Here is a 23801-nt window from a genome sequence, read left to right as displayed (position 1 = left end):
ATTATCATTATTTTGCACAGTAAAAACCTCAGTGAAGTAAATCACTAGAAACTTGAACTTTTGTTCTGTAACTAACAAAATATTTGGACTTTTTTTCTCACAGAGGCTACTAACAGTATTTTAATCAATCTTATAAAGTTTATCGACATTAATCAAAAAAAAATTATCATTTCATAAATTTGAATTGATTTTCCTTTGGAAAAAAATGACTTTGTTTCTAGATCTATTTGAAGTAATCAATAAGTAAGAGTCACTTAGTTGTAAAGTATAGAAGCAGGCCCTTCAGTCCACCACGTCTATGTCGACTGTTGTGCCTATCTATTCTAATCCCACTAGCCTGTATTAATTCCATATCCCTCTATGCCTTCCTCATTCAAGTACCTGTCCAGAATGCCTCTTGAATGTTTGTATTGTTTTTGTTACTTTTTCCTTCAGCAACCAGCATTAAGTTCCAGATCGGCTAGATCTAATTAACGAAACGTTTTCAACCTCCTCAGCCACCCCAGACATCCTCTCAAAGCCATGAATGGTTTACTGACCAGGTATGAAACAATCAAGAAACACAAAGGCATATGGAACCTGTTTGTGACCAGAGAATAAATACAGGTCCTCCCCGACCATTTTAATGTACACCCTGTACATACGAGCAAGCATTTGGGAGACGAGCAGGATAGATTTGCCAGCTGCTGGGGGTCTGCGGACATATTCTGCCATGTGGGAACTCAGTTCGCAGCCATATTTCTGACATGACCTGTTCTGGTTGTGAACAGTTCACAAGAACTGAACCCTGCCATAACCTGGGGAGGACCTGTAAGTCATTTTCTCAGTCACGTCATCTCATAAATGACAAGTCAAACCAAGGATTCTTCTGCTCTCTCCAGTGAGCTTAAAGGTTGAGTTTATCTTGAAGAACAGCAGAGAAATTGTCCCTGGCATCTTAGTCCAATATTTATTCCAATAATCTACATCACGATAATTGTGGAAACTAAATTAAACATCATGTTTTACTGATGATGTCTCCAAATCAATTCACTCTATGTTACATCGAGAAGTAACCAGATACTGTGCACGATAGAGAATTATCCATTCCCTCAGCCAAGCTTTTCTATTACAATGACAATACTTGAACCTAACTGACAATATGGAATATTTTATTTCCATAAAAACAGGATAAATTTGACTAAAATAAGTCATATCAGCCTTCTTTCCAACCTTCAGAAAATGCCATCAATTGACATCTGCTCATCAAGGTTCAGTGTACTTAACACTCAATATACTATGCTTTTAAGAGAGTGGGTACAGCAAACAAGTAGGAAGACAAACTGTATGTTATTTAATCATGAGGATTGGAGTACAAGAGTAATTATATTGGGGTTTAGTAAGAGCAACCTGAATATTGTGTACAGGACCTGATTTCTAACCCCCTAAGGGAAGGATTACTTCTGATAGAAGAAGTACAATGAAAGTTCCCCATAATTTATTCTTAGGATGGCAGGGGATTTCTCCTGTGGGAAGAGATAAAGCAGACTAGACCTTGAAGAAAGGGGGATAATCTCATTGTAACATACAAAATTCCACCCTGGGTTTGACAGGGTTTTTGCAGGGATGATATTTTCCTGTAGGTGATTCTAGAACCTGGGCTCACTGTCTCAAAATAAGAGGTTGGGTCTTCAGCAGTGAAATCAAAAGAAATTTATTCATCCAGAGGACAGTAAATGATTGAATTCACTATCCAAGAGGGTTGTGGAGATTCAGTTGCTAAGGCATTTTCAAGACGCAGATCAATTGATTTTCCTTATTAAGGAATTAGGGGCATGCGTTTTAGTACTGGAAACTGATGGTAAAGTGAAAGATCAGCCAGGATCTAATTGAATATTGGAGCATGCACCAGGGACTGAATGGCATACTCCTGCTATTTTTCATGTTCTAAACCCCATCACAGCCAGAAATAGATGCAAGAGGCAAATGTAAGATGAGAGTTGCAAATGGCTGCTCTCAACATAAAAGAAGCATTCAACTGAACATTTGCCTCAAAAAGCTGTTGCAGAAATGATAGTCAAAGACAAGAATTCTCTTGTAGAAGGCAACATTTTCTTGTAGTCATAGAATCAGAATCATCCAGCAGAGAAACAGGCCCTTCGGCCCAACTCGTCCATGCCAACATGTAGATACGTTCAATGGTGGGGAGTGATAGGAATCCTTAAGTGCATTTTGTCTAAACCAAACAGGTTTGCAATTAGCTTCAACTCCTTATACATTATTTGGGGAGCCTTGGAAAGAATGGACGTGGGATCCTTGTAGCCTGCACACAAGAGAAGCTACTGTTACAGCCCTCAGAGCTGCAATCTTCATGAATGGAGGCAATTGCTGTTGCAAAAGGTCTCCTACCAACATCACAGGACTGGCCTCAGGGCTTTCTCAGTAAAGCTTCCATTACTCAGCCCAACCATTCTCAGAAGCTTCATCAGCAGCTTCCCATAAATCAGCAGCTTCCCATAAATCAGCAGCTTCCCATAAATCAGCAGCTTCCCATAGAAATCAAAAGATTAGGAGCATTGCTGCAGGTCCTGCAGGAGAAACCAAATGACGCAACCTCAAAGTGGTTTCCAGGTGTCACCATCAACAGCAACCAGCAAAATCCTGTCGGTGCCAGAAGCTCTGCCTTTTTACGTTTCTAAATTTCCAACTAATTGTTGATTGCCCCATAGCCTTACCCCTATAACCATTTTACTATATGATGAAGTCTGTAATACAAAAAAGCCTAACAAATGACCACCAGATAAGCCAATTTCACAATTCTTCCTTGAATCTCTCCACCTCTCCTCCTCCTCCTCTGTCTGGGCCTTTTACCATCTACCCAAATGTTTCTTGAATGGGACAGTACAAACTTCTGTTTAATAAATTATATATTTTATACCTTGATATATTTTATTTTGTTGAAGGTGAATTTGGACATTTCTGCCATTTAGTTCATTTAACTCACATGGTTAATCAAAGTTGAAATATTATGAAGTGACCACTGTCCTCTGATATTCCCTGGTCTGAATGGTTCTTGCTTTTATGGGTGTGGGATGTGAGCATTTTGTGAAAACTGAGGAAGATCTTATGAAAGGTAAAAAAAATAATTGGGATGTTCGTTTTGTCAAAGATTACAGTGCATCCTTTTGTGGAGGTTTCATTCCAGCGTACAGTTCGTCAAACTGCTACTCTAGATGGTCCAAACCCTAACTGGAATGAAGAACTGGAACTTCCATTCAGGTAATTCATAAAGAAGATTGACTTGGACGAAGAAAGTCAATTGGGTCCATTTGATTTTTTCTTCCTTCCAGAATACCAACATTACAAGCTTCTAATATCCACCTGAAAAAAACAGACTGGATCATTGTCATAAGTTTGGACAGTGCTACAGTGTTTTTGGTATTGGTTTATTATTGTCACTAATACTGAGGTACAGTGAAAAACTTGTCTTGCATACCGTCCATACAGATCAATTCATTACACGGTGCATTGACAGAGTACAGTGTAAAAACAATAAAAGAATACAGAGTAAAGTGTCACAGTTACAGGGAAGTGCATTGCAGGTAGACAATAAGGTGCAAGGTCAAACAAGGTAGATTGTGAGGTCAAGAGTCTATCTCATCGTATAAGGGAACCATTCAATAGTCTTATCACCATGGGATAGAAGTGTCCTTGAGCCTGGTGGTATGTGCCCTTAGGCTCCTGTATCTTCTGCCTGATGGGAGAGGAGAGAAGAGAGAATGACCCCGGTGGGTGGGGTCTTTGATTATGCTGGCTGCTTCACCAAGGCAGCGAGAGGTATAGACAGAGTCCATGGAGGGGAGGCTGGTTTCCGTGATGTGCTGGGCTGTGTTTACAACTCTCTGCAGTTTCTTGCAGTCCCGGGCAGAGCAGTTACCATACCAGAGCGCAGGAGTGTAGATGAGTTTAATGACAGGACCAACAATCCAAATGATTGAACATGTCCTGAGACACAAATTCACATCCCATCATAGCAGCTGGAGAATATAAATTCAATTAATTAATTAAATTTTGGAATTAAAAGCTGATGACCATGAAGTGTCAGGATCATTGTAAACCTTAACAGATCCATTTCAGGAAAGGAAGTCTGCCGTGTCTTCCCTTCTGGCCTTTTGTGATTCCTGTACCATATCATTGTGATCGGGTCTTAACTGCCCTCTGAAATGACGTGACACGCCACTCAAGGACTTCTTGTTAAATCATTTACTGGGTGCATTGTATCCTGACAAGACAGTGTTTAATGCTGATTTGATGTCTATGATGTGTGGATATTTTTTAAAATCTTATTTGTAGGATTGCCTGCAGATGTTGCAGTAACTCCATCAATATAGTTATCGCGTCAGCCTTGACTCTCAGAGGCTGGTAGATCTCAAACTTAGGAAATGAAATTGTCCCCAGTGGTGGGCCGGTGGCCACTTCAGTTATGCCCTTCCTTCAACACCACAAACTGCAATTGCTCCAAGAGCCAAAAAAAAAATTGAGAATGACATTTACAAGAGCTGTTTCACAGTTGTGAACAAGGATGAGTTGTGACAATATATCACACTAATTGCCAACTGTTTACTACTGGAGAATGTATGAAAAGTCTGCCAGATTGAAACAAAGCATCTAATTATTACATTGGTTAGATACTTTTTATTGTCTTCATTATCAATGTTTCCAGTATTAGATATTAATATTTTGATATTTGAGGGCCTTTCCTAAGGAAGTATCTAAAAAAAAGTGTATTTGTGATTTGTTGGACATGCTCTTAAAAAGGAAGCAAAGAGAACAATGGGTAGGAGCAAAAGTGTGGGACTAAGTGGATGGCTCTTTCAAAGAGCAAGGAGAAGAACTGGCCAGAATAGCTTTCTCTAATAATTCAAAGCACTTTTTAGAAGATTGTTCTTTTTCAGCTTCTTAAGGAGTTGCCATTAAATAGCAATAATTGCAGGGTTGTAAATCAGCACTCTGTAATAGTGGATGCCTGATTTATTTAATGTTTAATTCCAGAGCACCAAACGGAGACTATAGTACTTCCAGTCTGCAGTCTGTTACAGACGAAGTTTTTATCAATGTTTTTGATGAAGTTGTTTATGATGTTCTCGAGGTAAACAAAAAGTTTTTTTTTAATTATTTACCAAAATTATCCCAATCAGTATGATCAATGTGTAAACATTTTCAAAAATATATTCTGTGTCTTTAGGATGAAAGAGAACGTGGAAGTGGTGTTCACACCCGTATTGAGAGACACTGGTTGGGTGTTGTCCATATCCCATTTACTACCATCTACTCCCAGTCCCGGGTAAGGTTTTTATTCTGCATGAATATTTACCTGCAGTGAATGGTAGTTGTAAAATGCTGAGAAGCAAATCTTTGGGAGAAATACGTGTTGTTCCTTGATGTATCTGAAAGCTACTCTATGCAGTTTGTGTAGTACAGTTTCAGGACAGATCTGAGGTGATCATATATCACAAATTCCATATTTACTTTGTGGCAGCCACAGTCATACAGCATACAACCTTTAGAAATTATAGCTTATAACTATGCAAATCATACAATTACATGCATTCAATTTTATATCACCAGTTGTCTATAATAAATAATCCAGTAATAACTTGTGACTGTCTTTGTGCATTTCTTAATAGGGCCTCCCACATCTCCAATCCCTTTTGTTCTCAGCTGTTTCATTGACATTGACTCACTTCTACCATAGCAGATGTTTTATTTTTCAGCAAAACAAATCAGTGGACAAGAATTCAATTTTCCCAGACTTGGTTAAGCACGTAGGACTTAGCAGTTAGCTAATTTGGAAATTTCCCCTGAAGGGATTTTGCAGAGATCTGGATTGAAATCCTTTTTACATCATTTACTCTCTGCTTCCCTGATTTTCCTTCTTGCCCTCATTGTCTATGTCCTGAGATGTCCAGGGTGCAAGTCCATGGCTCATTGAAAGTGGCTACACAGGTAGATAGGGTGGTTAAGAGGGCTTATGGAATGCTTGCTTTCATTAATCGAGGTATTGAGTATAGGAGTCAAGAAGTTATGATGCATCTCTATAGAGCACTGGTTAGGCCATATTCAGAGTATTGCGTGCAATCCTGGTCACCTCCCTATAGGAAGGATGTCAAGACTTTAGAAAAAGTGCAGGGGAGGTTTACTAGGATGCTGCCTGGATTAGAGGGCATGTGCTATCAGGAGAGGCTGGACAAACTTGGGATCTTTTCTCTGGAGTGGCGGAGGCTGAGGGGTGATCTGTTGGAGGTGTATAAAATTATGAAGGGCATAGATAGGGTGGACAAGTAATATCTTTTTTTCATTATTGAGCAATCCAATACCAGAGGGCATGCATAAAGGTGAGAGAAGGGAGGTTCAGAAGAGAGGTAAGGGGTATGTTTTTTACTCAGAGAGTGGTGGATGCCTGGAATGCGTTGCCTGATAGGGTGGTGGAGGCAAATTCGTTGGGGGCTTTTAAGAGGGGCTTGGATGGGCACATGAATGAGAGGAAAATGGAGGGATATGGGCATTCTGTAGGTAGGAGGCATTAGCTATGTCGGCACAACATTGTGGGCTGAAGGGCCTGTTCTGTGCTGTACTGCTCTATGTTCTAATGGTGGGATAGAGTACACAGGAATTAGTTACTTTGCCAGCATTGGGAACACAAACTGAATTTAAGATGCATTAGTTCAAATTCCTTTTGCTATTATTGCCTTAGAAAAATCTTTTGTGAGGAACTGGGAATTTTCTTTTTAATTACATAATATAGCATTTTACTGCTCCTGGTGAATAAAGTATGCAAGTCCTTTTGATGGTGCATACTTTTGACTTGCTGGGTTTTTCCAGCAGTTCTGCACAGAGCTGTCTGTAATTCTTGGTGCAAGCACTCAGGTTTGAAGCCTATGCTGAACCATGACCAATAATTTCCCAGCTGCGTTCTGCCACTGAACTTTGCATCAGGACTGACTGCAGAACAGGAACTTACTGAGATCTTTAGCCTTCCCCACCAGACTCACAAATTCATGGATTCCATTCTTACTCCAGGACCTGAACATGTGTAAATGAGTTATTGCTTTGCTGAATGTTGTGTACCACTCTTTAGATGAAATGGTAATCCAAGATCCCAGGCTGCAGTTGGATTCTTTATTAAAAAGTAATCCATTCAAAGAAGTAGATTTTTTATTCCCCCCAGCATCTTGGCTAACCTTCCTCCGTCAAATAATTCCAAACAAGGGGCTTGTTCTTTCATATCATTGCTATTTGTTGGGTGTTCATGTGCAATTTGCTCACAGATTAATGATGCTCTTACTTCAAACCCCACCTTTTATTTGAACCAAACCAATTTTATACCTGGGCACTTTTTCGGTAGATCTTTTGGCAGTTTTTCCAAAGGTGTTTTAATGATTTGCTTTACAGATTGACGGAACCTTCAGAATTAATACACCCCCGGTACTTCTAGGATACAGCAAAGAGCGCAATCTAGCCAGTGAAAGAGGATGGGAGGCAGTTCGGAGTTTAAGTGAAGGTTCTTATTTGTCTCTCTTCATTACTGTTGAACCTCATCTTGTACCTGGAGAACCTGTAGTTGAAAAGGTAATGTACATTCTTAATTTAAAACTGCTTCCATCAAGATCATCTTCAGCTTCCTTGTCAGACTTTGTTAGATCTCCCATTTGCAATGTCAAATTGAAGTCAAATAATAGTTGTGATTAAGTGCATATGCTTTCCAGAGAAGTCAATATAGTTCAAGAGTGGAGCTATTTTAAAAATATAATTGATATGCTCTGCAGACACTTCAGTTTAGAAAAAGGAACAATGTGCCAGTTTGATGCAGCATAGATGGCAGTGTTAGTTATAATTGGGACTTTCATACAATATATTGCCATTACACACACAGTTTATTTTTCCTTAGAATTCCTCAAACCCTGTAATCTAATCCAGGCCAGAGAGAAAGAAGAACATGAGCTCAAAGAAAGACAATTTACAATATATTACCCAGGTTTAGACTCAATAAACTAATTAGATGTGCTGAATTAGGGGTAATTGGTCAAAAAACTGCTACAATTCACTTGAGGGGGGAAAGAGTACATCACATAAACAAGAAGAGGCCAAAGAAAACATTGCAACAGCCATGTCATTGAGTGCCTCAAAGGAAAATGTAGGTTGATGCTTTATTTTTCCAAAAGTACTAAATTAATTGCAAAAGTAGTTGGCAGCCAGAAGGAAAATTCTTTTCACGATTTTAAAGCTGCGTGCTGAAACATGACAATCGATGATAAAAGACAGGATGATTAATCTGAGGTTTGGCAAAGACAAAATACAATTTCAAGCCTCAGAAAGGTGATGATGATTTGGAGGTGGACAGCTGTCTTGCAAGTGATCTCAATTTTCTTTTTCTTTCCCCAATATAATACATGCCCCACAAATTGTCTGAGTGCCATATTTGAAACTGGAGTTCACTCAGTCTTTATTTGTTCCAAGATTAATAAGTAATAAGTGTTTTGGCACATGAGGACAACAGTGACCAAGAAGATTATAAAAACCAAAGCAACTACAGACAAGGACGTACTAGCCATGGTGCCACATGTCTTGAGGCAGCCTGTCACAGATACGAGGTCAGTGTCTATTGGTGACAAGCTTCAGCAGATTGCTCCTTCACCCCCTCTCCAGATTCTATTTACATTGCAGGGCTAGGGGGATGTTGTATTATTTGCCTCGATACACAGATGTGCACATTAAAGGAGAATTGTGCCTTGAAGCACATCATTCTGATTCATTAGAGTCATAGCAGTATTGAAAGAGGATAGTGCCTGACTTCTTTTAGAAACCAGAGGTAACATGAAATGAATAAAAAGTCTTTTAACGGCCTTTCTTTTCCACAACACTAGTTTTCCTTCCCATTTGTAAGTAAATTATTGAAGCATAGTACTCTGTCAGCTTAATTGTGAGCAGTCTTTTAACCTGTTCCCATATGTCTATAAGTGGATCAGGTTTAATTGTATCTGATTCAAAACTCACCATGCCATCCAAACCCAGACCTGGCAAGATCAAATCAAGCAATGTCAAAACTGGCTGCCGAAATTGTTCACAAACCCAGGATCTTCTGTAAAGCAAACTCTGCTTTGCCCTCAACAACGTACCATGTGCCCAACGTGAACGACCCCCCTCCCACCCACAAACAGTCTCAATATCCAATAATTCCACAATTTCACTCTCTCTCTGTATCTCTGTCTCTCCCTCCCTCTCTCTCCCCCCTTCACCATCTCTCTCCCCCTCCTCATCACTCTCCCCACCCTTCTCTCCTCTTCATTCTCTTGCACCCCCTTCACTATCTCTCCCCTTCACTCCCTCTCTCTGAACTGCCTCCATTTCAAGAATAAGCCTTCATTCTAAGGAAAGTACATAGTACTCCAAGCCCTGTATGATTTGCCTGAGCAATATATGGCAGGTATTAACTGTCTGACCGTAGAGGTTGGCAGGAATGTCATGAGGAACAGCTTCACATCAGTCCTTGCAATGTGAATATTGAATTTCTCCTTGTATGGAAACTAAAGTGAGGCCAATTAAAGAGCATTAACATTGAGAGGAGGAATGTTTTTTAAAAAAATGGAACAAAAGGATGGCAAATTGCTTGAGTGAGGTGGAAAGATTGAGAAGCAGAGTGAGGAGGGCAGCATGATGGAAAAATCCTCATCACATTTGTGAGATCAAAAGTTACAATCAATTTGAATGCCATACTAAATTATAATGGTACAACAGAAAGCACTGCTTAATTCTACAAATTTTAAAGTAGATAAAGCATAAACCAGTTCCAAATCTGGACTGTTTTTTAAAATAATTATTCACTTTTTAAGTTATACATTTTGCTTCCATTATTGTTTTTGATTTGGCATTCAATGGCCAAATAACAATTTTGGAAAGGAAAATTGAGATATCAATCTGAGATATATTTCAATTTCTTTTGAGTGAGGGTCTAAATGAATTAACTTCTTCCCCAGATTTCAGGAATAGTTACAGTACTTGGTCGAACCGAGGAATGCAGAGCTAAGAGAAGAGCAGAGCAAGAGAAGCAGAAGACTCGAGAGACTTTGACTGCACAGCTAATTTTGTGGATCAGTTATTGCCCAGTTTTGCAGAGTAGGTTTCATGCTTGGGTATTAGATTGAAAGTTATTGAGCAGCATGAAGTAAGAAAAGAAAGGCATTTACTTGAGTTGATTTATCAAAATATGAATTTATTTGTTGATTCCAGTGTAAGAACACTTCATTAGTGAACCGTTAATTAGTACAGTTAATACCACATCCAAAAACTTTCTGTTCCAGAAATGGTGAGCTCTTCACCTTGCACAGTTCCCCCAGTAGAAGTTTACTGAGAAAAAGTAGCTGCAAAAGTCAGGGTGAGGTCCTGTGTTATGTGAGGGTCTTCAACGGTGTAAATGGGTGAGGAAAGTGGTGGGAGGCAGAACAATCCATATAACCCTTTTGTCTTACAGCATTGTACATCAAAATTCACCAATGTGTTTGAGGTAGGGAGAGAAGATTTTATTTGCTGACATTAGCTGGGCAGCTTCCTGATGAATCACTTGCAGTTCTCATTTGATAGACATTTTGAATGCATGTCTGCCATGAATATACTTTATGCTGTATGCAATAATTTGAAGATCTTTTTTGCAAGTGTTTGTGAATTTATTCAACTCATTTCACTGGTCATCGCTGTTTCCAACAGACAGATTCAGGCAATATAAATATTTTGTTGGTTTTATTCTTGGGACCTTTAAACTTATTAGTATATGAGTCTGACACTGTAGTGAAGGACTGAAGGAGAGGTTCATTGTCAGAGGTATTGTCCTTTACAGAAGATGTTAACCCAAGCTGCAACCTTCCATATCAGGTAGATAAAGGCTCTTATTGCAGTATTCAAGAAAAGAAAAAGAGAGCTCTTCCATTGTCCTGACAAACATATAACTTTTGATTAACACCACATTTCCACAATGTTATAACATTGACTTCATTTCATTGGCTTGGAACTAACAATTAAGACACAAAACAGCATTAGTGAGGTCTGCCATCATGCCACTATTTAAGAAATGATCATGTTCTATAAATATGGGAAAGAACGTTAATGAAAATCAGATTTTTTTAGAAATATTCTGGACATAATTTAAGTGAGGAAGGATTTTCTAACGTTATACTGCTCTGGGGTGCTTCATGCAGTAGTACATGTATGGGAAGTGTGGCCATATGCTGGACATGATTTTTCAACTATTGAAAATGATTAGCAAATCGCTCCAACCCATATTTTCTAATATGCACTTCCAGTGTTATAAAATGTCCAAAGTTAAAAAAAAACACAAAATGTGTTTTTATTTGTCTGTGTATTTGCCTCTGGTATGGGATTTTGATCCCATTTTGTAGATTCTGAACTTCTGTTTTAATTTGTTCAGATTTCACAACAGTACTCTGGACACCTGTAATCTTTCTTCTCCTTGCATCTTACATCTGTCTTTATTTTCTCTCTTACTTTTCCTGCTTCTTTACAGATGACTGAGATGCTGAAAAAGGTAAAAATAATTCTTGTCTTGCAGGCCTAACTGTTTGATCACCTAATGTAAACATTTTAAATATTCCAGCAAAGAATGAAATATCTCAATCAGTTAGCAACAAAGATTGGTTTGAACCCGTATTTTGTCCCAGCACATTAAATTAGTACATATGTTGAAGAAAATCTGTATAACGAATTAGTTTAATGATCACAAAATCTGTCATAGTGGATAATTGAATTTTTTTTTATCATTTCCTTATGACTTGTTCTCCTGACACATCACTAGTTCAGTTGTGTATCAAATCAGCTGATTTTTAAAAGAAAGTCATCCCTCATACTTAATGAAACATTCTGACTATTTTGAAATTTTCAGTTTGAGACACAGGAGGATGAGAAACTACTGCAAAGGGCAGATAAGTTCCAGAAGGAAGTCATGAAAAAGTTCCCAAATCGTCGATGTGTTACAACTGTCACTGATCTCACTGGCAAGATGGTTTTTGTTACAAGGTTCATTAAACCACTCTTTCCACCACAAGAGCTGCTGGATGTGTTTCCTAATAACCCTGAGGCTACAACAGTGAGTCTTTTTTATGCAAAACCTAATATTAAAGCAGATTGGAGATGTTAGGCATTATTTAAAAATATTCCTCATAGAAATAGTTCACCAGATTTTGCTATATGAATTAATGTGTCAAAGGAACTTCAAAATAACATAGGCAAACCATCAGTAGCTTCCAATAAAAAAATCTCTATTCTTTGACCCCAAGACAATTTAATGGTGTTCTTGTGTACCAACTTGGGGCATTTTTACTATGTTATAGGCAATATAGAAATGAAAATTGTTATTTAATTCAGTTATGATGATCACCTCTCAAACAATCCATATAGCTACAGGAATTCTCAGCACAGATAGAGGCAATTTGGCTCACATTTCTGTGCTGTCTTTTTGCTGGAGCAAACTGTCCCATTCACTCCACTTTCCCCTGAATCTGCTTCCATCTGAAACAATTGTCCAAATTTCTCTTTATATATAAAAAAAGTCATTCTTTCCACCTCAACTCTTTCATTTGATGAATGCTCTTCATTGATTCCCTGTGTAAGTAAAATGATATTTTCCTGCCAACAATTTTAACAATTTTCAAAATGCTGAAGTTCCTCTTGAATATTATGCTTAGCCTTTCTGCTCTAATGAAAATAACCTCAGTATTTCAAGCCCTTCATGATAACGATAGATTCTGATTCCTCGCTTCTGGGGTGACGTGGTGTCAGAGGAGGGGAGGTTTGGGGAACTTATAAGCATGAAGTTAGTGAAAGGATTTGGACGAGCACCAATCACGCTGTCATATGCTATGGTCTCTGTCCCACAAAAATTATAGCATATATAAATATGGTGAACATTTTGGCAGAGTTTGTTTCCTTCCCTTTCTCTTGTCCACTATAAAAATCCATTGTTTACCACTAAATAAGGTACTCCTAATAACATAAGAAAATTCTAAAACCATATATGACATTACTGAGATAAATTGTTTCCTTAGAAAATGTATGCACTTGAACTACGCGAGGCAGCTTGACATAATTTCAACAAATAACTTTAAATGTACGTAAACATTTTGCACCGAGTCCTATTTGTGTTATAGCCACCAATAATGCACATTTTAATGTTAATTTCTAATTGAAGCTCAAGCATTTTTTCATTATTTCATAATCCAAATTATTTTTATCCTGATCCTTGTCAGGAAATTAATACTACTTGATCTTATCTGTCCATGTATTTTAGGAGCTGGTGGCTCGTTACGTTTCTCTGATCCCCTTCCTACCAGACAGTGTTTCTTTTGCTGGTGTCTGTGACTTATGGTGCACTTCAGATGTAAGCAATTTTATACCTTCATTGTTTTACTTCTAGATTTTCATGTTCTTGACTTTACCATTTTTTTATTTATAAAGAGCAGTGGAATGTATCCTTGGAGAAACTAAACAAACTGTGGGCTCTAGACTGAGGCTACATTGGGTATGAACGCCAACTAGTGACAGACTGTTTAATAAAGAAGTATTTCACATCCCTGCTTTAGCACATTTAGTTATCTTCTAAATAATGCTGGAATTTTTCTATTGAAATAGTTTTGTATAAGTACGAGGTGACTTTATTGCATTGAATCTTCATTTGAAATCAAAGGTCCTTGCAAGATGCAGTATTAAGTTAAATTGTGTACGATGGACTATGACATATAATTCTGCATGAAGTAGAATTCCCATTGAAAAGCCTGAAAGATGGCTGATGTGTGCTTGTGTGTGTGTGTATGAGAGAGTTAGAGAGGGGAAGGAACAGAAGGAGATGCTGCTGCTGCTTCAGTTAGTAAGATTAAGTGTGTCCTTGACGTTGATTGCCTATGTGTCTGTGATGCTGCTGCAAGTAAGTTTTTCATTGCACTTGTGCATATGACAATAAAATCGACTTTGACCTTTGAATATTGGAAACAGAGAAGTGGCAGCATTCGTCTGCATTAACTTCACCCTGGCTGCCAGGAAAGGAAATTTTCCATTCCTCAGCATCAAACTTTGATGAATCACAATATTTGAATCCCACACATTGAACTTTTCAAAGATTGACACACCAAAAGCCATTAGGCAAACATTATCAGATTTTTGATTTTGTGTGTGGGAAGCATGATTGTTTATCAAAATACTGTACCAGCCTTAATGAAATGCACTACACACAATGTTACACAACAAATTCTACTTTTTGATTTTTTTTTGTGTTATTTCCAAGTGTTGCTCAATCATCACAAAAGCACATCTCCTTGCATGTATAGTTACAGTACATGTGGCAGTGGCTGGCCTTAAAGATGTTGTTTGCAGTTTAATAGGCTCAACTCTTGCCCATTGCAGGTCCTTTTTGTTTTATTATTTTTAAAGGCCTGAATGCTGTGTTTAGATGCCATCCAATTGTAATATAGCATACCGGTGTTGGCAAAATAGATTGGTCAATACTGTGCAGCTGTCCAGTCCATTGTATTGTCTTTTGTCACTGCAGTGATTAGATAATTTATTTTAAAATTCAGTTTTTATCTTTTTTCAATCAAAACAGCAATTCCTGAGCTTGCTTGCTGGTGATGAGGAGGAACATGCAGTTCTGCTCTGTAACTATTTCCTCGCACTGGGAAAGAAAGCTTGGCTGGTGATAGGGACAGCCATCCCTGAGGTAAAAGACAGCTTGTTCTTCTTTACCATGTTTTGCAGACTTTCCACAGAGAGGTAAATCCTTCAATCATATCATCAAATGTTTGCCTAAAGTAGTGATTGCTATAATTTAATATATATCAGATGAAATAAATTACAAGCAGAGGATTAAATTGGTTAAGAGTTTAATGATTTTGATGGGTGATGGAAAGGACTGTTTTCACTGGTGGGGGAGATCCAGAATAAGGATAACTTTAAAATTAGAGAGTGGCCTTCGCAAACCATCATAAAGTACTTAATCTTACAACTGGAACTCAGTTCCTGAAGAAACTGTTGATGTTGCTTGAATTGAAAATTTCAAAACTGAGATTAGAATTTTTTTTAATTCAGTTAAGAGTACTACAACTCCATGATGTACTGTATAGATGGAATTAAGATACAAATCTATCATGATTGTGTGACTGTGAACTGAGTCGCTGGAGACAATGAAACTGATAGATATAAAAGTTTTTATTCATCATGACATGCAGGCATTCTCTCGGAGACCCTCTCAGTAGAGCCTCCCCAAACTCGAAGTACGTCAAGTTTTTAAACTTTTAAGAACAAAGGTAACATCAGGTGATTCAGTACAATTTCAATAACTACAATGACATTGCTTATTTTGATATTTTTAGTCTGATAAATGGTTCCATTGAATTACAGATTTACAGTGGGAGCTCACTGTAACTGACAACACATACCTGAGTGTTCAAACACCTTTGTTGGGACAAAGTAATTCACGTGAATGGTGTAAAAACTTCTGGGAACAGAGAACCTAGATTCCAATATTAGTGTTATGAGGGCTGACTCTCTGGGTACATGAATATTCCAACTATTCATAAGACAGAGCAAATATGCACATGACCATGTTTGATGTTTTAAGTGACAAAATAACTTAGCTGGTGTCTGATGCCTAGTTTGATGTGGGCCAATTAACATAGCCCCATTGTTTTATGTTTGGCTGATGCATACAAAAACATCTCATGGTCATGTCAGTTTGCAAATCATATGTCTTGAGCAGCCTGCTGCTGTGGGCCAGTGCTCTGTAGAGAGTACTGCTGGTTTTCAGAGCTGTCTTTTTAATTTCGTACAGATTACTGCTTGCAAGTTACATTAGAACCGGTTTTGCTGAAGATCAGATCTCATTTGAATTAGTGCTTTTTATATCCACATAATTGCCTAACTCCTGAATCCCTGACAATGACCTAACTGGATGGAGGAACAACCTCAAGGGACTGCATAGTCTGCACAATTTATTTTCCTGTCCTTGTATTTTGTCATAGGGGTCAATTGGTTAATATTCATGGTGTCAAACAGAAACATGTAAACCAGGGAAAGTCAGTTTGATTCCCACCCAAATTGTTGACTGATCTCTGCATGTCCTAAAGTTGACTAGTGAACCCTATCAGAGCTTGTGCAGGACTAGGATATTCCTTCATTTCTTCCTGTCCATGATCATTCTTCCAACGTGAGCATTTGAGTGGGATAAATGGGTTGAACCTCGAGTGTTAAAATGCACACTAGCAGTTTTTCACAAATTTAAGGATTAGAGGAAAGGTGGGCAAATTGATTGGAGAGATCAGTACAGTATAATCATCTTATAATAAGAACAAATGACAATTTAATTCAAACATGTACAATTCTTACAGTGCTTTGAGAGAGTAGATACAGGGGTAATGATTCCCCTGGCTGGGGTGTCAAGAATCAGGGTCACAAGATAAAAATAAGGGATCAGGTAAGGAACTTTCTTTAAACAGAGGGTAGGGCATCTTTGGCACTCTCTACCCAAAAGAGCTGTGATGGCCAAGTCACTGAGTATAATCAAGAGAGAGATCAACAGATTTGAGAATGTTAAGGGAATCAGGGAATATGAGCTTTGTGCAGGAAAGCATCACTGAGATAAAAGATCAGCCATGATATTGATTGGCAGAGCAGACACTAGGGGCTGAATGGCCTCCTCCTGCTCCTACTTCCAATGTATAAAAATTCTGCTTGTTTTAGTATTAAACATTTATTACTGGTCAGTTATAATAGGAAGTTATAGCTGTAATATAAACAAAGTACATTCCCCATATATGAAATGCACTAACTTCCCCAAAACCATAATGATCCTTTTCTTGTTTTCTTCCTTATTTAAGGACTTCCCAATTGCTATCTCATGATCATTTCTTTTCTCATTTCAAAACTTTCACTAAGAAATATTGCTCAAATTCATTTTCAGGGTCCAACAGCGTATGTGCTGAGCTATGAACAGAATCAATATGTGATCTGGAACTCTACTACTGGACAGTACTATGGACAATTTGATGCATTCTGTCCTTTGCAGAGTGTCAGCTGCTTGATTAGTGCTGACAATGTAAGTTTCACTTAAGCAATCTCCTGAAAATGAGAGTGAAGTCAAGTTATTCATACCTGAATCCAAAATAGTTGACTAGATTAAAATGGTCTTTATTGATTGATTTCAATGTTCAAATTTGTTTACTTTAGAAGCTTGTCTGCTACTTAAACTGCTGTTTGTAAATAAATCAAAACTTGATTTCCATCAGCTATGTGAACATTTTATTCCTAGATTTGGCTGTCTTCAGAGACTGGTTAATCAGACCGTGCTTTGTATTGTTGCTGTTTACCAACATACAAGAAATATGCATAAGATGTTCAAGTAGCTGTTTTCTCTCTGTTAATTCATGGATGATTGATTTTCTAGGTCTGGTTCAATGTGCAGAAATATGAAACTGTTATGAGAATAAATTTTGACACCAGCAAGTCAAACATGTGGAAGCCATTTTTTTCGAGAAGCTTTCCTTTCCCAGGCCTATCAAGTGTTCAGGTGCGGTGGTAAAATTGAATATTTTTTAATTTCCTTTTAATATGTATGCAATATTTGCATGAAATGATAGAAATATTATCTTGCTATCCAGGAAAGGGAAGTGACATTTTTTAACTACATTACCATATATGTGTGCGTGTGAATGGAAAGCTAGATATATAGACAAAGTACTCTGAAGCACTGACTGCATGGCTGCAATGCAACCAGATTATATGTTTAATAGTGGCTACTTAAGGTATAATTTTATTTTCATGCATCAGAAAGTAATTTACAACTGACAACATAAATCCATATTCAGTGGTGAGAGATAAATTAATGAATAAATTGAAGGGTGAACAGTGGAAAATATTCAAATTTGAACTACTGAGACTACAATATACAAAGATATATACATGTATATTGATTTTTTTAAAATGTAAAAATACCTAATCACTATAAGACAAAAGTGTAACATTACATTATTTTAGGGAATTGTGACATAGTACATTTTAGGAGGATAAACAGGAATGGGGTAGAGACACTGAATGGTGCAGGTGGAAAGAGAGGCCTGGGTTCAATTGAATTATCCTCCAAAAGTGCAATTGCAGGTAGATAAAAGATACCAACAAAAATAACATTACAGCTTTCGTAAATTAGAACATAGAGTTAGAGAATCAAGATGAAATAATATTGCATACTGGTTGGATTGTAGTTACAGTACTATGTGCAGTTTTGAGCATAGAAGGGACACTTCTGCCATCCATTGAAGGTTAATGGAAGAAGACAGATACCAGGATGAATTGCATCGGATCAAAGAATGGAATTTAATAGAGGTTTATAAAATGGTGAAGGGTTTTGATGACATGAATACAAAAAGATCAATTCCTGCAAATGGGAAATCAATAAAAGGTGGTGGAGAGGGATTAAGACGGGAAGCTGTAAGTATAGGAATGCAGAAACATGGAAGTTTTATTGCACCATGTTTCATACAGTAAGCATTATTTGCCTAGAAAGCTGAACATGCTATGTTATTTTTCAGGAATACGTGAGTAATAAGTTGATTGTTTTCCAAAATAAATCTTAATAATGATCGTTTCTAGATCACCTCAAATCATTTTGAAAATTAGACTCGGCACAACCTGCCTGGAATTGTGCTTGGACAGGGTGAAACATTTTCAGTGTTACACACATCTGATGGTGTTGTTCCTCATGCAATGCCATTTATAAGCAATCCCAGTTGAAATCTGGTCACTTAGTTCTGAACAGCATCAGTCCATTGTCACTCTTAACAAACCATAGATTCATTGCAGACCTTAGACACAGACTTGCAATATTTGATCTTATTTTTCAGTTGTATGGTTTCCTTGTACTATATTTGGCAAAGTCATAAAGTACAGGAATGCTGTGGTCAGTGGTGTAAAGTGAAACGCATTCTTTAGGTGTTTGATATCCAACCTGTACACTCAGGTTATTGAGAAGCTCTGTGATTCTCTATTCACTTGTTCATATATTTTCTGTCTTTTAGCCAGAAGAGCTGGTATATCACCAGACTGACAAGGTTGCTGCAGTAGAACTTCAGGACAAGTAATGCTGATTTGTTAATTGAAATTGTGTTTTTAATCACCGTTTTCTGAGTTTTATGTAGAGATCTTTTGCATTTCCTTACCAAAATACATCATTTCATACCATGATATGTTGTCTAAATGTTTTTAATATGTGGATGAGAAAGACACCAGAATTTTCAACATTTTCATAATATTGGTCACTGAAGTACTTAACACATATCAAACCTAATCACCGTGCTTCAGAGTCTTCTACCCAAATCTGTTAAAGAACGCTCCAGTCTTATATCATCATTCTTGGGGTATTTACTAATGATTTTTGTAATTACGCTAGGATTGAAAAGATCCTGAAAGAGAAGATTATGGAATGGAGACCAAGACATCCAACCCGCTGGAACAGATACTGTACCTCTACTCTACGGCAATTCCTGCCTAAACTTGAGCTCAGCCAAGGGGCAGAGGTCGGAGATGACCATTGTGCAGAACTGCAGAATCTGTTGGGAGATTACAGGGTACTGACCTCCTTTTAACCTTATAAACAGCAGAAGCCAGAACAGGGAAATGTCTGCTTTTGGCAGAAATTTAATATTTTAATTCATAAATGTAGTACTCTCACCTATGGATAACAATTTGTATTTTATTTATTGTTAATTATTACTTTAGTTTATTTGCAAGTAGTTGTTTTTAGCCAAATTATACAAGGTGCTTTCCGAGTTGTGTGGGCTTTTCAGAAACCATTGGGACTAGGTGCCTAGTATCATAACCATTTATAATGCTGAAGAAAATCTAAATAAAATGTCAAAGGTCCAGACACATTCACATCAGCACAGAAATTATGTGTGTATACTGAGAAATTTACACCAAATACAGAATGTTTGTATTTAGTATGAATTTCTATGTATACATGCATAATTTGTATAAACTGCAGAAACTATTGAATCAACTTCTACCCTGCTCTAGATATACCCTATCACACCTCAGTTCAAAAACAACTCTCTGAACTATTTTCCTCCCAGTTTATTACATAGAGAACATTAAGATTTCACCAGCTGATAAAACAAGGCCAAGAATTTATTTACAAAAATCTTAATATCCTTTGTCTTAATATCTTAATGTTACCATTCTTCAGTCACTTACAGCAGATATTTTTAAATTGTTCTGCCAAACAAGCACTAATTTGGGAAGTATTAGACATTTCTATTACCTCATCTACTTAAATCTGTCAATTGAGTATTCTGTCAGGCACAACATGTTTATTATGTCTTTGAAGAAAAAGAAGTTAATCTTAAGTAACATTTTAGCCATTTTTTGTTCTCTACAGATTTCTGGGTTTCCTATTCACATGTCTTTCTCTGAACTGAAGCCAATCATTGAAGCGGTACACAGCACTGGCGTCCATAACACGGAGACCCCTCTCGCAGAGTTTGCTTTAGCTGTGTACATTCACCCATATCCCAACAACGTTTTATCTGTCTGGATTTATGTGGCATCCTTGGTCCGCAACAGATGACATACACAATGAGTTGTAATCTTTGCCATCTTGATCTGAGCAGGAATGCATACTTCGATCATTGTGCCTTGCCTTATGAATTGTACAGAAGCCAACAGTACTTCCTCATTTGCTTTTGGTGTAATGCAGATCAGATGTAATACCATATGGAAAACAATACTATTTTATCATATTCAATTTTATATCAAAATTCTGTATCTTAATTTTGTACATGCATATTTCTTGCACATCCATGTAAAATACAACTTTATACATGAAAACTGGCGAGTCATTCCTCATAATGCAAACAAACCCGATTCCTTCCCCCATCTTGCTTTATAGTGAAATTGTCATGTGACATATAATTTTAGATGTAATTGAGAACTTGGATATGGCAACCTGTGCTTTACATCAGAGCACTGTTGCTCAGAAATGTCATGTCAAGAAATAAACAGAGAATCATGGAAGTACTCAGCAAGTTAGGCAGTATCTGTGGAGAAAGAAATACATTTAATATGTCAGCTCAATGATGTGTCATCAAAACTGGCCAGTTCTGACAAACTGGAAAGGCAGAATATCTGAAGTTGTTGAGGGCGATAATGTGCCCAGTCAGAAGATGCAATCTTGTTTCTCAAGCTTGTATTGAGCTTCCTTGGTACAATGTAAGAGGACAGAGGTCAGAGTGGGACGGAGAATTAAGTGTTTATTGCTGCCCACTGCTTGTATTGAACTGTTGCATTGCATTAACCACACTATACCTTTTGTATGCAATTCAGTTCATTTTTTTCAATTCTATAAGATGACTTAGTTTTACAATTGCAGTTAAAATTGTAACCTTAGTCTTCAATTTAGATTTTTTTCCTTTCCTTTCTGTTAGGGTATATTGTGTACATGTTTAAAGCTTAAACTTGGTAATACCTTTTTCATTGATTTCTACTTTCTCTCATTTCCCTTACCTTATGCTCACTGTGAAAACGTTTCATCCTGCTTCCTCAATTTAAAAATATGATTTTGATTTTTATTCCTAAGTGCATTTAAGAGAACCACTGTTTGATAAAAACAGATCTTAAAACATAGCAGAAGTCTCTAAATACTACAAGGCCAAGCCAAAGGCAGAAAACTGCTGACTTGACCTATGTATTACTAAGAATTGCTGTTTCTGAAATAGATCTCACATGTTACTGAGCAATATACAAGCTTAAAGTTTCCATTATGTGTGCAATCAACAATCTGAGTTTGACACATACTTTACCAAGATGGAGTTAACATCCATATTTGCACTCAAACATGAGAACATAAACTCAACCACAAAACTGGCAAAGGATCACCGTACTTGTGCAGCAGGAGCAGTTGCAGTCAATTATTGACTGGAATGTAACTTTCTATTGCTGGGCTTTTAAAAAAAAGTGAACATTTCTTCCAGTATTTGCTGCAGCTGAATAAACAGACAAGCCAAGGACAGATTAATTAACTCAGTTTAAAGTCATTTTAACTGTGTTTAAAATATTAAAGGGACTAATATGGGGAACAAATCTGAAGAGGTTTCAGTTGACTGTTAGTTGATGTAACTGCAAGCAATTATGAGAAATTCATGTCACAGCAGGAGAATCTAAACACCTCCCTAAATGGGTGCAGTTAATGGAAACCTTTCATTACACTCAGGGATGTGGTTATGATCATGGATAGAAGTTACCTTGGCCAATGTAAAAGTAATTGGAAATCAATTTAGGGTTAAAATTGCACAATATTTAATGTGGTTTAATTTAATGATGTCCACATTCTGTTGTTATTTGTACAGATATCTCATGGAAAATCTGGGCCACTATATTGCAACTTCTCTATTTATCCCAGTTAATAGTGGTTACTTTAGCACACAGGATATAGCTTAGTTTGTAGGGTTTGATAGCTGTGAAATAATTCTGTTTATATATTGTGAATATTACGGAATTGACATTTTGTGTTCAGATAATATTTTAGAGTGTACAGTACAATATTCAAGTAATAATAATGATGGTGATTATTTCCCAGGACAGACTTTTCTGGTAGAAGAAACAGATCTAACGATATACATTTTGTAGGTGTTACATTTCTGACACTTTTAATAAAGTAAAACAAGGTGCAAAGGAAGATATAAATTGCAACTCAAATATTTACACCAAATGGACCACACTTGATATTTATCTTCATCTTGAGCAGTGGCTGTAATCCCATTCTGCGTTTTTCTTCATGTTCCTTTTATTGTCTTAGCCAAATAACTATAGGTTCCCATATATTAACATGGCCTCTTCTTGGGTTATTGTACAGATAGTATAGCCCTCAGCCTCAGCCCTCTGTGTAAAATAGAAAACATCTTCTGTTTTCTATCTTAATTCTCTTGTGTAATTTTATATCATCTCATTCCACACCTCTACTATTGGAATTTTTCTATCCACTCTTGCCATCCATTTTCAAATTTTAAATCTCTATGAGACATGTTCTAATGAAAACAAACTCAATTTATATTTTCTCATACCAGACCACTTGTGATTTACATTGTTGCTTCAATATCCTTCCTATTGTATGGTGACCAGGTACTCCCAGCAGTAGAATAATGAAGATTTTACATGATGTCACAGTTGGGTCCCAGCATCTGTATTCTACACATTTGCCATTATCTATTTATGATTCTACAATTTATGAACTTGTGCATTATGACTTTATAATTATAAATATATGATTTTATCCACTTTTGTACTTTTATACAAAAAATCTCATTCAGTTTTGATATAATGGAAATGGACTCTACTTATCAATGTTTGTATTATCCATTGCCAGACTTGTTTACAAATACATGAATTTAATGTATTTTTGAGCGTGCATTCGTAGTTTATATTCACACCTTCACTTTGGGATTTCAACATTATGATTTTATTTTGCTAATGGGGATGAAATTTTGCAAAGTGAAACCATTTTGCAGTTTACTTTTTACTGTTAAAATGAGGTATTCTGAACTATTAAATATTATTAACCTAAGCAGTTACATGGATAACACTTTCACAAGTCGTATGGAGACACAACACAGAAACCGGCCATCCCTTCAGCTCATCCAGTCCATGCTGACCATCAATTTACACTAATTACACTAATCCTACATTAATCTCATTTTATTATCCCCACATTCTCAAATCTCCCC

The 23801-nt window shown here is 37.1% G+C and overlaps 1 protein-coding gene across 1 annotated transcript in view; it reads left to right on the top strand.

Moving 5' to 3' along the window:
- The window catches only part of LOC127583990 (coiled-coil and C2 domain-containing protein 2A-like), a 120211-nt gene extending 96788 nt beyond the window's left edge, over positions 1-23423 (top strand). The window contains 14 exon segments of the mRNA XM_052040469.1: positions 443-468; positions 471-542; positions 3149-3258; positions 5032-5128; positions 5225-5323; positions 7432-7608; positions 11930-12133; positions 13334-13423; positions 14642-14755; positions 16994-17128; positions 17477-17599; positions 19104-19162; positions 19475-19652; positions 20462-23423. Of these exon segments, the coding sequence (XP_051896429.1) occupies positions 443-468; positions 471-542; positions 3149-3258; positions 5032-5128; positions 5225-5323; positions 7432-7608; positions 11930-12133; positions 13334-13423; positions 14642-14755; positions 16994-17128; positions 17477-17599; positions 19104-19162; positions 19475-19652; positions 20462-20650 (1673 nt within the window). The 3' untranslated portion in view covers positions 20651-23423.
- The last annotated feature ends 378 nt before the right edge of the window (positions 23424-23801 follow it).

This window comes from Pristis pectinata, chromosome 2 (genome assembly GCF_009764475.1).
Source record: "Pristis pectinata isolate sPriPec2 chromosome 2, sPriPec2.1.pri, whole genome shotgun sequence".
Taxonomy (NCBI): Eukaryota; Metazoa; Chordata; class Chondrichthyes; order Rhinopristiformes; family Pristidae; genus Pristis; species Pristis pectinata.
Note: the sequence above shows the minus strand (reverse complement) of the source record. Positions and strands in the feature narration are given on the sequence as shown.